We start from the raw sequence: 14,540 nt of genomic DNA on the forward strand, positions 1-14,540 counted from the left end.
GATTAGCAAGATGATGGTTATTGAAGCCAATGTCTAAACTACAGCGGAGGCTGGTGAGAGGAGCTATTGGAGGATGGGCTCATTGTAATGGCTGGACTGGAGAAAATAGCATAGGAACCCTACTCTAATTGGTAGAGACAATCACTGTCAAGATGTGGGAATGACAATGTAGCCGACATGCTCGGCCCAATCATCTTCAATAGAATGAATGTGTATGATTATTAGCAAGTGAGACATGGCGCAATATCAAAACCAGTGCAGGCCATTGATGGCATATGAATTGACACAAATCAGTTATGACAGGATGCTCTACAGCTGTTGAAGTGATCACTGTATAATTTTTTTAAAGTAATGTCTAATGTGCAAATACCAAACAAACATGTCCTCTTTCACATACTTAATTCACAGCAATCATTGTCACTTTTGTCATCCCCAGCCAGTAAGTCTGGCATATACAACCATCATCTGTTATAAGTGCCTTAAATTTTCCTGGACTCCAGGAAGAGTAGCTAATGGGGATCCATAATAACTACAAAATACAACACAAAATCAAGAACCATGCTCAACTTAACAGTTCAAATAAGTCTTTGGGTGCAGGGTCCAAAAGGCATATAAACTGGAAAAGGAAAACCGGCATTCACCAAAATAGTCAAAGTTTTAATGTTCTTTAGCAGCAGCAGCAGAGGTCAAACAAACTGACATCTTTCGATGACACATAGCTTTAGTCAACGCAGACTGCAGTGGATGAGAAGGGTTGAGGTCTCCAGAGAAAGAATGAGAGGTTGTGGACATGTGCACATGCTTACAAACAGGAGCTACAAGCTGCTTTTAAGACATCACTGGCATCATGGGACCTTATACTCCCTTGCAGTAGTTCAGGGAGTTTCCACCATCCAGTCTCAATCAGTGTTGGAAACACACCAATTCAAAACACAGTTGGGCCGGGAAAAAAATACTATTTACGTAAATATACAATCTATTCCACATATAGATGCAATAAAAAACCTTAGCACAATGTTTTATTAATATGTTAACTTGAATATAAAGTCCCTTCTTCTCATAGTCTGGTTGGCAAACTGGTCAATGACCCTCTCATACCAGTGAGGATTCTTCTGTAGTGATTTAAGAATTCTCCTTTCTATAGATAGGATTGCCAGGTTCCTGAGTCGCTCTTGTCCCATGGTGTTCCTTGTGTAGCTTTTCAGCCTCTTCAGACGAGAGAATCTGCTCTCCACGCCCGCTGACGTTGCCCCTATAGTTGCAACTAGGCACATGAGCCGGTACACCTCAGGCATCACTTCATTCAATCCACACTCCTTGAAATGCAAGATTCTGTCACACAGTTTGACTGTTTCCTTGAAGCTCCTCACCACAGTAGAACACTTGCAGCTCATTTTTCAGTTTTTCCATGTTGAAAAAACACCCATAGCTCTGGGACAGGCATTTGCATTGCATTTGCAGGGAATTCACTCCGGAATGACTCAAATTTCTCATCATCTAACAACTCCATGTATCTCCTGCTGTCCAGGCTTTGGAACCTCTGGGCTATGTGTGTCTTGATGTTGTCATGGATTGAATCGTACAGTGATTTGTACGTCTGCGTTACATCTTGAGTGCTCTGCCTTCGCTTCCTTCAACTCTGGATCATCTGACATGTTCAAAGCCTTATGATATATAGCACTCAATCAATCAATCAATCAATTTTATTTTATATAGCCCTTCGTACATCAGATAATATCTCGAAGTGCTGTACAGAAACCCAGCCTAAAACCCCAAACAGCTAGAATGCAGGTGTAGAAGCACGGTGGCTAGGAAAAACTCCCTAGAAAGGCCAAAACCTAGGAAGAAACCTAGAGAGGAACCAGGCTATGAGGGGTGGCCAGTCCTCTTCTGGCTGTGCCGGGTGGAGATTATAACAGAACTATGCCAAGATGTTCAAAAATGTTCATAAGTGACAAGCATGGTCAAATAATAATCATGAATAATTTTCAGTTGGCTTTTCATAGCTGATCATTAAGAGTTGAAAAACAACAGGTCTGGGACAGGTGGCGGTTCCATAACCGCAGGCAGAACAGCTGAAACTGGAATAGCAGCAAGGCCAGGCGGACTGGGGACAGCAAGGAGTCACCACGGGCGGCAGTCCCGACGCATGGTCCTAGGGCCCAGGTCCTCCGAGAGAAAGAAAGAGAGAAGGAGAAAATTAGAGAGAGCCAAGATTTTCAAAATGTTCATAAATGACAAGCATGGTCAAATAATAATCAGGAATAAATCTCAGTTGGCTTTTCATAGCCGATCATTAAGAGTTGAAAACAGCAGGTCTGGGACAGGTAGGGGTTCCATAACCACAGGCAGAAGAGTTGAAACTGGAATAGCAGCAAGGCCAGGCGGACTGGGGGCAGCAAGGAGTCACCACGGCCGGTAGTCCCGACGTATGGTCCTAGGGCTCAGGTCCTCCGAGAGAAAGAGAGAAGGAGAAAATTAGAGAGAGCCAAGATTTTCAAAATGTTCATAAATGACAAGCATGGTCAAATAATAATCAGGAATAAATCTCAGTTGGCTTTTCATAGCCGATCATTAAGAGTTGAAAACAGCAGGTCTGGGACAGGTAGGGGTTTCGTAACCGCAGGCAGAAACAGTTGAAACTGGAATAGCAGCAAGGCCGGGCGGACTGGGGACAGCAAGGTGTCAGCATGCCCGGTAGTCCTGACGTATGGTCCTAGGGCTCAGGTTCTCAGAGAGAAAGAGAGAACGAGAGAATTAGAGAGAGCATACTTAAATTCACACAGGACACTGGATAAGACAGGAGAAGTATTCCAGGTATAACCAACTGACCCTAGCCCCCCGACACATAAACTACTGCAGCATAAATACTGGAGGCTGAGATTCTTCTAGCACTAAATTCTTCTTCAGATTTGTGCTCCTCTATCTTGAGTATAAGATTCTCAATCCTCCTCTTACAAAATTCTACATCCATGGCATTCTGTTGCACACTGTGAAAAACCACATCTGTGCAAGCAAATATATATTCAAAAGTGAGAAGTAAAAAAATAAAATGAAAATCTTCCAGCTGTGTCTTGAACACATTTGCATCGAAAATCGTGTCATCATCTATGTTAGGATGCTCTGTGATACTTGTGAATGTGTCCAATAGATGCTCAAAGTTTTTTGCCACTGTGTTAACGACTCTAGACGTGAAATTCCAATGTGTTGGTACGTTTTTTGGCAAACTTGCACAAGTAGCCTTTTCTAGCAGCATTCTATTGGTGGACTTAAAAAAAAGTTGCGAAGCCACCCAGTGTGGCAAAGAAAACCTTGGTCTTGGGCATGGACTTCACGCTCTGGCTTAATACGGAGTTGAGGGGATGTGCATAGCAATGCACAAAGGTGGCGCTCGGAGCTACAGCTCTTACTTTTGCTTGCAGACCATTTAAATCAGAAGCCATTACAGCAGCGCCATCATATGTTTGAGTGACTAGTTTCTCCACAAAGTTTAACTCTGACATCTCCGAATTCACTAGATCAAACACAGACTGTGCATCTCGCCCAGCTGACACATCAAAGTAGCCCAAGAAACGCTCCTGGACACACCCCCGATCATCCACATACCTGACAATGACAGACAACTGCGAATGGTCTGTAGTTTCATCCATTTGCCATGAGAAAAATGGAGCAGCGTCAACGTCGCTTTTAATTGATGATGCAATAGCAGTTATCAAGTCGTTCTTAATTGTTCTTGACATTTCAGTGAACACAGTTGAAGATTCCATATGCTGAGCAAGCATCATACCGTGCGATTACCTGTGCCAATTCCCTGTAGTTGCCTTTGTTAGCGGAACTTTCCGTCTCATCGTGCCCCATAAAAGCCAACTCTTGCAAGCCTAAGTATGCAATGCTGTCAATGAGGCGTTTGAGAACATCCCTGTTTCTTCGGACCTTCTCATTGTGTTGCGCAGCTTGAATACGCAGGCCTTCATTGAGTGAATGATTGGCATGATGACTCGGGTGTCCCAAAAGCTTGAGTTTCGCGTAGGAGTTGAGATGCTCCCGGCATTCGTCATGCCGTTTAGCTGAACGGTCAATGTTCTTCAGGTCACTGAATCCCCCTTTAGGCCAAGGCTCAAACGTTCCAAAGAGCAGACAAGGCCAGCAATACAAGCGGCTTGATGAAAGACTACCTGTTAGCCATTGATATTTTTTATACCAGTTGGTATTGAACGCCCTCCTCACTTTGTCATCCTTCCTTATGTACTTGATTTCAGGCAGAGGTCGACCCTCAGTTTTAATTCGCACCCTTTCTGTGGACTCCAAAGAATGAAACGGGGTCTTCAACAAAAAATCCACAATGTTGTCGGAATTCGCGACCTGGCAGGTGTGGACAAGTAGCTGCTGTGGTGTGTGGAACATGCAACTGCAGTGGGGGCAGCTGTGTGAGGGGGCGTACACTAGAGTTTCTGTCTTAACCACTCTGATTTCTGAATCATGCTCAGTCTTAATTTCTACCGTTCCTTGGCTAATGTGAACAGAATCTGTTTCAGTCTTGGTTTTGATGGTTCCAGAATCCTGGTGGAGTGCTCTAGAATCCAAGTGATAATTTGATCTGATTCAATTATCTTCCTCACTTGTTTCATGCACTTCAAAGTCTGTTTCCTCCTCTTTGATTTGGATGATGTTGAAAGTAAACCCATTACTGCTGAGAGAGTGGGCTTGGCCAATGTCTGAATCTTCTCTACTGGAGTCAACATCAGCTGACTGTGTTTCACAATCTGTTTTGATGGGGTCTCGATGACTTCTAGTCATCTTGGTTTTATTGTGTTACTTTTTCCCAGGTTTGATCTTAATCTTGTCGATTGGTTATTGTCTACATCTTCCTCTTCATTTGCATTCTGTGGAAAAAAAGACTTGATTTGAATGAACATCACCCTTGCAGAAACACCAGGTCAGGAATCATCATGACAATCATCTTATCCAACACTACAAAGGAAAAACAAACAGGCTGGTACATACTAAGGAGAGCATTTCGTTACGACATGCATTTTTACATAGCTAATCAATGGGTGAATAAATAGCTAGCAAGACAGTAGCCCAATATTGGACAAAAGGAGCCTAACGTTACTCCTTAGTCCAAGAACCTTACATCTTGTTTATAAGGCAAATTAGCTCTACAAGCCAAAACAGCCAAATACTCCAAAACGTGAATCAATTCTCAATTGCGGTATAGTTCTAGAAACTTAAATCCTTCTACTTTCATCTCACATCAAAATAATTTCACAAACGCAAAATACACACTTACTGTAAGCTAATTAGCACAGGTAGTTGACTGTCTTCCGTAAACAAGAGCTGTAACATGGAAATATGGCCGTGTGGGGAACCTTAACCCTATAAAAAGGTATATCATTTTAACCTCTGGTTTTTTGAAAATTATTTCTCGCCAAGATGAAAGATCCTTATGCTTCCAAAACCGTACTACAAGTGATGCGTGTCAAATGTTCAGGCCGAGCATCAGTGCTCTTAAAAAAACTGCCCCTTAGAGAAGACACCATAGTTCAATTACTCGTTATGTGTAATGCAGAGCCATATACAGTGCATTCATAAAAGTATTCACACCCCTTTACCTTTTCCACATTTTGTTGTGTTACAGCCTAAATTTTAAATTGAGATTTTGTGTCACTGATCTACACACAATACCCCATAATGTCTAAGTGGAATTTGTTTTGTAGATATTATTAATAAAAAATTAAAAGCTGAAATGTCTTGAGTCAATAAGTATTCAGCCCCTTTGTTATTGCAAGCCTAAATACGTTTAGGAGTACAAATATGGTTAACAAATCACATAATAAGTTGCATGGACTCATTCCGTGTTCAATAATAGTAGTTAACATGATTTTTTAATAATTACTCCATCTCTGTACACCACACATACAGTTATTTGTTAAGGTCCCTCAATTGAGTAATGAATTTCAAGCACAGATTCAACTACAAGGACCAGCAAGCTTTTCGAATGCCTCGCTAAGAAGGGCACCGATTGGTAGACGTGTACAAATAATAAAAGCAGATGCTGAATATCCCTTTGAGCATGGTGAAGTTATTAATTAGGCTTTGGAAGGTGTATCAATAGACCCAGTCGATACAAAGATACCGGCGTTCTTCCAAACTCAGTTGCCAGAGAGGAAGGAAGCTGCTCAGGGATTTCACCATGAGGCCAATGACTTTAAAACAGCTACTGAGTTTAATGGATGGATCAACAACATTGTAGTTACTCCACAATACTAACCTAAATGACAGAGTGAAAAGAATGAAGCCTGTACAGAATAAAAATATTCCAAAACATGCACCCTGTTCGCAACAAGGCACGTAAGTAATACTGCAAAAAATGTGACAAAGAAATATACTTTTTGTCCTGAATAGAAAGCATTTTGGACAAATCCAACACAACACATCACGTGAGTACCACTCCATATTTTCAAGCATGGTGGTGGCTGCATCATGTTATGGGTATGCCTGTCATCGGCAAGGACTAGGGATTTTTGGGGGGGATAATAAGAAAACAGAATACAGCTATAAGCACAGGTAAAATCCTAGAGGAGAACCTGGTTCAGACGGCTTTCTAACAGACATTAGGAGACCAATGTATCTTTCAGCAGGACAATAACCTAAAACACAAGGCCTAATCTACACTGGAGTTGCTTACCAAGACGACATTGAATGTTCCGGAGTGGCCTAATTAGTTTTGAAAATCTATGGCAAGATTTGAAAATGTCTAGCATTGAAAAATAATGAACCTTTATGAATAATGGGCAAATAATATTCAATCCAGGTATGCAAAGCGCTCAGAGGCTTACCCAAAAAGACTCACAGCTGTAATCACTGCCAAAGGTGCTTCTACAAAGTACTGACTTAGGGAAGTGAATACTTATGTAAATGAGATATTTCTGCAGTAAGATTTAAATACATTTACAACAATTTCTAAAAACACATTTTCACTTTGTCATTTTAAGGTATTGCGTGTATTGGTGGGTGAGGAAAATAAATATATTGAATCCATTTTCAATTCAGGCTGTAACGCAATAAATGTAAAATAAGTCAAGGGGTATGAATACTTTCTGAAGGCACTGTGTATACATATGGCTCAGGTGTAATGTAATGGAACTGAATTGAGTGTCATGGTCAAAAACTAGCAAGATTGATAGTACAGAGTAAAGCCAACAAAATACTAGGCTGTTGGGAAAAAATTATTCTGGCTTAGCCAAAACACTGGAGAAGTATGTTTACTTCGACATACCTTAATTGCACAACACTATCATCACAGTACGAGTCATAATACCCATGAAACATAACAGTCAAACAAGGAACTGGTTCCAATTGTTTTTCCCATAGGGATTTTAGAAACACTTAAAATATGGGGTTTGTTTCGTGTAGGCTTACCCTGGCGTGACTTTTTGATAACCGTGTGAATCTCTCTAGGACAAGGTGACTTTTCAATATATTCGCCTATATTTACCCCATCCAAAATTAAATTTGTAGTCTTGCATGTCTACTTTGATGCTAATTAGCATTTTTGGATCTGAGTAAATAGAGCTGAATATATTGATAAAAGTAACCTTGTCCAAGAGAGATGTACATGGTTATCAAAAAGTCATGACAGGGTAAGCCTACAAGAAACACAGCCCTTATTTTAAGTGTTTCTAAAATTCCCATATTTTATGGTGGAAAACCGATTTGGACCATTTCCCCGTTTGACCGCTTGGTTCTATGGGTGTTAGGCCACCTTCACTGTTTCTCTCTACTACAACGGTCACATGGACATACCTCTATCAGAGGCAGTATAGAACCTCGGTGTTATTTTCTCAAAACAAAAGGTTTAACATACAGAGTGGAGCATTTGATAGCAGAATACATTTTTACGTCATCATTGGGAGGTTAGTTAAATTAGCTAGGTTGCATACCTTTCTGGGTCAGAAATTGACTCTCTTCGCCTGGCTAACGTTAGCAAACAATATTAGCTAGATAGTAGATAATGTAAGCTACCTTACTCCTTTTGACGACTAGATATCTCTCACCAAATACTGATTGTAAAGATACTAACCACGAGAGGAACACTTTTCTGTTTCTCTTTCAAATACTCACAAATAGAACATAAAGTTTAGCTACACCGGAAGAATTATGCGTTTCCTTACAGAGGAAGAGGCGAAGCGAGAGGCTTTACTCGTTAAAATCTGTCCGCGAGATAATTGTTTTGTTGTATGGAGGTCTATGAGAGTGTCGAATTACGTTAGGCTTTTTTTTATCAAATAGAAGTTTCGTAATGTTTAGGTTGTTACAAATGTACGGATATAAGTGGATGCACGTTGCATTACGGCAACTAGGAGAAAAACGACTCAACACGGAACCCAAACCAGCTGCGCGCGTGCGCCATCGTGCATAAATGTATTTTGCCCCCCCACACCAAACGCGATCACGACACGCAGGTTAAAATATCAAAACAAACTCTGAACCAATTACATTAATTTGGGGACAGGTCGAAAAGCATTAAACATGTATGGCAATTTAGCTAGCTAGCTTGTACTTGCTAGCTAACGTTAATTTGTCCTATTTAGCTAGCTTGCTGTTGCTAGCTAATTTGTCCTGGGATATAAACATTGAGTTGTTATTTTACCTGAAATGCACAAGGACCTCTACTCCGACAATTAATCCACACATAAAACGGCCAATTGAATCATTTAGTCATCTCTCCTCCTTCCAGCCTTTTTCATCTTTGAATTTATATGGCGATCCATCTAAACTTTCATTGTATTACCACGACTACCAGCAACAAAGTTCTTATTTCAGTCACCCACGTGGGTATAACAAAGAAATGGGAATGACTTATATTTTAGCCCCTAGCGTCAGAGACGCTCGTTGGCGTGCGAGCAGTGTGAGTGCAATAATTAAAAGATATGGATTTCTAAATTTATTTTGCGATGCTTGCGCACGCGACGTGTCCGGTCTGGTCAGCATGTAAAGTACTGCCTGTTGTGCCCAAATATATCTGCCCTCTCATTGGCTAGAATGGTCCCACCTGTCTTCCATAATTGAGGGAGAACTTTCCATTGTTAGAGCGGTCACTTGACTATCTTGTCATCATAATAGACAAGCGTTTCCATTCCTGCGTTAATAATTCACGGTACCTGACCAATCAAGCAATGACCCCTGGATTATGTGCATAAATTCTTAAATAAATATTAATTCTCACCAAAAGTATCAGTTTTGTATCAGCAATTTTTGTAGCTATGCCAGTTCTGACTCCGAGTGGCGCAGCAGTCTAAGGCACTGCATCTCAGTGCAAGAGGCATCACTATAGTACCTGATTCGAATCCAGGCTGTATCACATCCGGCTGTGATTGGGAGTCCTATAGGGCAGAGAACAATTGGCCCAGCGTCATCCGGGTTTGGCCGGAGTAGGCCGTCATTGTAAATAAGAAATTGTTCTTAACTGACTTTCCTATTAAATAAAGGTCACAATCAAGAACTAATTGTTGTCTTTGTATTAGCAAGAAGATAGTTTTGAATGGATTAAGCACCTGTTGTAAAGAGGATAGAGCATACCCTTTTATTTACTGTCCTGATTCTCCATAGGAAGACAGGTTGACTCCCACACTGACAATGTTGCCCTAGGTCTGGGATTTCAAAGACAAATAGCCTAAATTATTGAATCAATCCTCTTCAATAGCTTGCGTATTGTAATATGAAATGTACAACATGGTATAATATCAAAACGAGCCAGTGCAGGCCAATGATGGTTTACCAATAGAATACTGGGAGATTGAAATGTATGTGATATGGCTCTCTAATTTCAGCTCAAAGAAAAAACATACACAAAATACATCAGAACCAGACAACAGGCGTGCCATCTTTCACAGACTATAGAGGCCTTTATTGACATTACCATTTATTGGCATTACCACAACAGAGTAGGGCACAAAACCATATTCTGTACATCACTGTTCCCTTAATAAATAACTACAACAAGAGTAAAAGAGTTGACTGTATATAAATAATCTAATCATTCAGCAACATCTAGGCAGGTGACCAGAGAGGTGGTGGGCGCGAGCAAAAGTACGATGGCAGCGGGGGCAGGAGTACGGTCTCTCACCAGTGTGGGTCCTCATGTGAGTTTTAAGGTGGCCGACCATGCGGAAGCTTTTGTCACACTCCTGGCAGTGATATGGCCGTGAACCATTGTGGATCCTCATATGTTTGCCCAGATCCCCTGAAGAGGTATAGCAGCCATGGCAGACAGAACATTCATACGGCTTCTCTCCAGTGTGGGTGCGTATGTGTTTTGTGAGATCTCCAGACTGAGTGAAGCTTTTGCCGCACTCAGTACAGGTGTATGGTTTCTCACCTGTGTGAGTGCGCTGGTGGTTCTTCAGGTGTGCGTGTCGGAAAAATGTCTTGTCACACACTGTGCAATGGAAAGGCCTCTCCCCAGTGTGTGTGCGCTGGTGGGTTTTCAACGCAGCAATGTTTATGAACTTCAGCCCACAAACCCCACAATGGTAGTTTCTTTCATTGCTGTGGATCTTCAGATGCAACTTAAGATAACCTTTATCTGCAAAATCTTTACCACACACAGTACATTTGAAAGGTCTCTCCCCTGAGTGTGTGCGCAGGTGAAGCTTCAAAGAATCACTGTATGCAAACCGCCTGTCACATTTGGGGCAGGATAAAGGCTTCTCGCCAGAGTGAACGGTCATGTGAACTCGGAGGTGCCACATCCGGGCAAAATCCTTTCCGCAGTCTTGGCATTTGAATGGCTTGACACCCGAGTGTATCATCATGTGTTTGCAATGACTGCTGGCTTCTGAGAAGCTCTTGCCACACTCCTTACAGACGTAAGGCTTCTCGCCAGTGTGTGTGCGCATGTGAATGCGCAGATTCTGAGGACTAGAGCAGCTTTTACCACACTCTGAGCATGGCATGCCAATGTTCAGACAGACAGGGCCATTCTCAGGCTTAGTGTCCTCAGGCTTGTGACACTGGTGAGGCCCCAGTCCCCAGCAATTCTTGAAACTCTTTCCACAGTCAGCGCAACTGAGGTACCCATCTGTGAAAGCGACAGCCATTTTATGCCAAACCTTGCAGTGAGTATGCAGTCTGGCTATGTACTGGAAGCTGCGGGCACAATAGGGGCAGGGGTGGAGTTTTCTCAGAGAGGGAGAGGGGTGGGCCTGACGGGTGTGGACGTGTAGCTGCCGTGGGGTATGAAACATGCAGCTACAGTGGGGACAGCTGTGTGTGGGGGCATACACGGTTTTACTCGTTGAGACATGGCCTTTGAACAAAGCCAGGTACTGCTTCTGGTGTTTAGTCTTCATGTGGTTCTCCAGGAAGTAACAGTCAGTGAAGGAGATGGTGCAGTGTGGACAAGGAAAGAACTGAGGAGAAGAGACTGAGGGAGAGGGAGGGACAGAGCAGTGGAAAGAAGGTAGAAAGAGTGAGAAGAGATAGATGGGACAGAACATAGTTGTGTTTTCCTACATTTCCTCATTCAACAAAACGCTTGAGTGAAATATCTCTGCTAAATATTAATTTCAAAGTTTGCTAAATTAATGTTCAAGTGATGTTCAAGTAATCCCATCATCCATTTCAAATGCAGTGTTGAGGGTGGACTGGATGTATGAACTATGCCTTACCTCCATCGGGCACATCTGGGTTTTCCTCCTTCACCAAACACACTTTAGTGTCTCGCAGAAGAGTCTTAACCACCACCTTATGGATTAGAAAGATGAAGAAACAGTATGCATGAACCAAAAGTCTAAATACTATTGTCTAGTTACTAACTGTCACATGTTGGGAAAGACCACTAACTCTTCTTACATTAGACAATCTTGTTAGCATCACCATAGGACTCCGTGATATCTGGCTACATCCGGTCATAGGACTGGATGTATTTTGATGTTTGATGTCCTTCTTCTGGAAGGAAGGAACAGAACGGTTTTGTTCCTCTCCCATTCCCTGCTGTTCAAAGTCTGTTGGTTCCTCTTTGATTTGGATGGAGCTGATACAAACCCCTTTAGTAATGTAGGGTGATTGGCTAATGTCTGGTTCTTCTCTATTGCAATAAGCATCATCTGACTGTGTTCCACACTCTGTTTTGATGGGGTCTCGATGGTGTTTAGTCCGCTTGGTTTTGTTGTGTTGCTTTTTCCCAGGTTTGTTCTTCATCTTGTTGACTGGAGTGCTTCTTCATTTGAATTCTGTGGGGAAAAGATCAGGTTTTATTGAGCATCACCCTTAGAGAGCTATACCAAGCAGTGATCATATTAATAAACCATGCAACACTAAGTCATAGGAAGGCCAAAAAGATCATCAAGGACAACAACCACCCGAGCCACTGCATGTTCACCCCGCTATCATCCAGAATGCAAGGTCAGTACAGGTGCATCAAAGCTGGGACCGAGACTGAAAAACAGCTTCTATCTCAAGGCCATCAGACTGTTAAACAGCAATCACAAGCACAGATAGGCTGCCATATACAGACTTCAAATCATTGGTCACTTTATTAAATGGAACACTAGTCACTTTAGTAATGCTACTTTAACAATGTTTACATATCTTGCATTACTCATCTCATGTGTATATACTGTATTCTATACCATCTATTGCATCTTAGCTTATGCCGCTCTGACATTGCTCATCCATATATTTATACATTCTTATTTCATTAATTTACTTAAATGTGTGTGTATTAGGTTTTTGTTGTGGAATTGTTTGATATTTATTACTTGTTAGATATTGCTGCACTGTCAGAACTAGAAGAACAAGCATTTCGCTACACTCGCAATAACATCTGCTAACCATGTGTATGTGACCAATAAAATTTGATTTGAACAATCGGGTAATTTGTAAAACCACAAGTCTGTATGAACAATCAACGTAAATGCATACGTTTTTAACAGTCAACCTACCAGTAATAATAGGCCTATAGACGGGTTGGTTGTTAAGCAACAAAACCGACGCCTGTACAACTAAGGCAAAACAGACGGGGTTGTCTTAAATTGCTGACAACATGTAAACTATATTTCGTCTCCAATGTTTATTGAAAACATAAATACATTTGCACAATGAGAACTTGTCTCTCAAATACATCGTTACATTTATTGGTTAACTAGCTAGCGAATTTGAGCCATAATAGCATAGATGACGTGGCAACAATAAAAACACCCCAAAACACGACATGGTATCAAGAACAAGATAAAACGATATGAAACGAGCCATTAACGATTCCCCACACGGCAGCTTCTTGTCATTGTTGTTAGCTATTTGGCTATCCAGAATCACAACACATGGAATTATGCCACATTGAAGCATGCGCATCCTTTTCGTGACGTTGTCAGCTAACCCTCAATATGACATTAGCATTCATGTTGCTACCAACCCCCTCCCTCAGACATAGCATAGCTCGTTATAGGATTATATTACAGGCAGCAAACTCTACTTACTGTTGCAGACAACTAGCTACTGATTTGAGCTGCTAGTAGCATAGTCTTTGTAAACGAGAACAACACAACGAAGGCCAATTACTTTGTATCTTGTAAATGCTCAACGACAGAATGGCACACAGCTTCGCTTTCCTTTGTTGACGCCTTAAAACGCTGCACTTCCTGGTCTATGTCCGCAACGTTCCACCACATAGAACAAGGTCGTCACTAGTTACCACAGCCACAAAGTCATAAACCCCGCCTTTTTTCTTTTTCTTCTTCTTTTTTTTTTTTTTTTTTTACATTATACCTAATTTAGCAGACACTCCTATACAGTAGTGAATGCATACATTTTTGTACTGTTCCCCCGTGGGAATCGAATGCACAACTCTGACGTTACAAGCACAATGCTCTACCAACTGTGCCACTTGGAATCTATTCTACAATTTCTAAAATAAAAAATAATAATAAAAAAATGGTTTTAAACCGTAACCACAGTGCTAACCTTATTTCTAAACAAATTTTGACCCTTTGGATTTGGTAACTAGTGGAAACCATAGAACAAGGAACCAGATGTTTCACCGGATGTGTAAATCTGAAGCATCCGGTTAGAATTTCCACTTCACACCAAATATGGTGTGAAGAAGCCCAGGGGTCTAGCCTGACCACTGAGAAAAAAAAGAATGAGCCTGATGACTTGCACAAAATTCTTCCGCTGCTCTGTCGTTCGCTATGTACTTTGGTCTGAGACTCCCATAATTGAAGTCGTTGTGGTGAAGAGGGGCACGAGCATCAAAGTCAACAACATATTTTCAAACCACCGCTTTACCCAGGGAGAAAGACTGCCCCCTCTCATTGAAGCATAGACAGCGTTAATAGATAGCAATAGCGCTGACGTCATCCACCTATCCCTAAGGAAAACTCCCGATGGCGTATTTGAATTTGAAATGCGCGGCGCCATATTGGCACAGACAGAATAATCAGCAAGATATTTCAACAGGATGCATACATAGCCAGCAGCATACCACCCTGCATACCACTGCTGGCTTGCTTCTGAAGCTAAGCAGGGTTGGTCCTGGT

General features: G+C 41.6%; 1 protein-coding gene across 14 annotated transcripts; it reads right to left on the reverse strand.

The window, feature by feature from the left end:
• Positions 1 to 636: 636 nt before the first annotated feature.
• LOC129856973 (gastrula zinc finger protein XlCGF57.1-like) lies at positions 637 to 13,683 on the reverse strand. 14 transcript variants are annotated; one of them, XM_055924797.1, is made up of 7 exons: positions 13,482 to 13,682; positions 11,857 to 12,236; positions 11,673 to 11,748; positions 8,654 to 11,428; positions 3,799 to 4,883; positions 3,607 to 3,634; positions 637 to 2,730 (listed from the first exon to the last, which is right to left on the reverse strand). In XM_055924797.1, the coding sequence occupies exons 2-4, from the start codon at positions 12,202 to 12,204 to the stop codon at positions 10,044 to 10,046; spliced, it is 1,809 nt and encodes a 602-aa protein (XP_055780772.1). In that variant the 5' UTR covers positions 12,205 to 12,236; positions 13,482 to 13,682; the 3' UTR covers positions 637 to 2,730; positions 3,607 to 3,634; positions 3,799 to 4,883; positions 8,654 to 10,043. The 14 variants fall into 14 exon arrangements, 6 of the variants coding, with proteins under 6 accessions (XP_055780772.1, XP_055780769.1, XP_055780774.1 ...); XM_055924794.1 differs by having other exon boundaries at positions 3,607 to 4,883; positions 13,564 to 13,683; XM_055924799.1 differs by lacking the exon at positions 3,607 to 3,634 and having other exon boundaries at positions 637 to 2,451.
• Positions 13,684 to 14,540: the final 857 nt, after the last annotated feature.

Source organism: Salvelinus fontinalis, chromosome 6 (assembly GCF_029448725.1).
Source record: "Salvelinus fontinalis isolate EN_2023a chromosome 6, ASM2944872v1, whole genome shotgun sequence".
NCBI classification, from domain to species: domain Eukaryota; kingdom Metazoa; phylum Chordata; class Actinopteri; order Salmoniformes; family Salmonidae; genus Salvelinus; species Salvelinus fontinalis.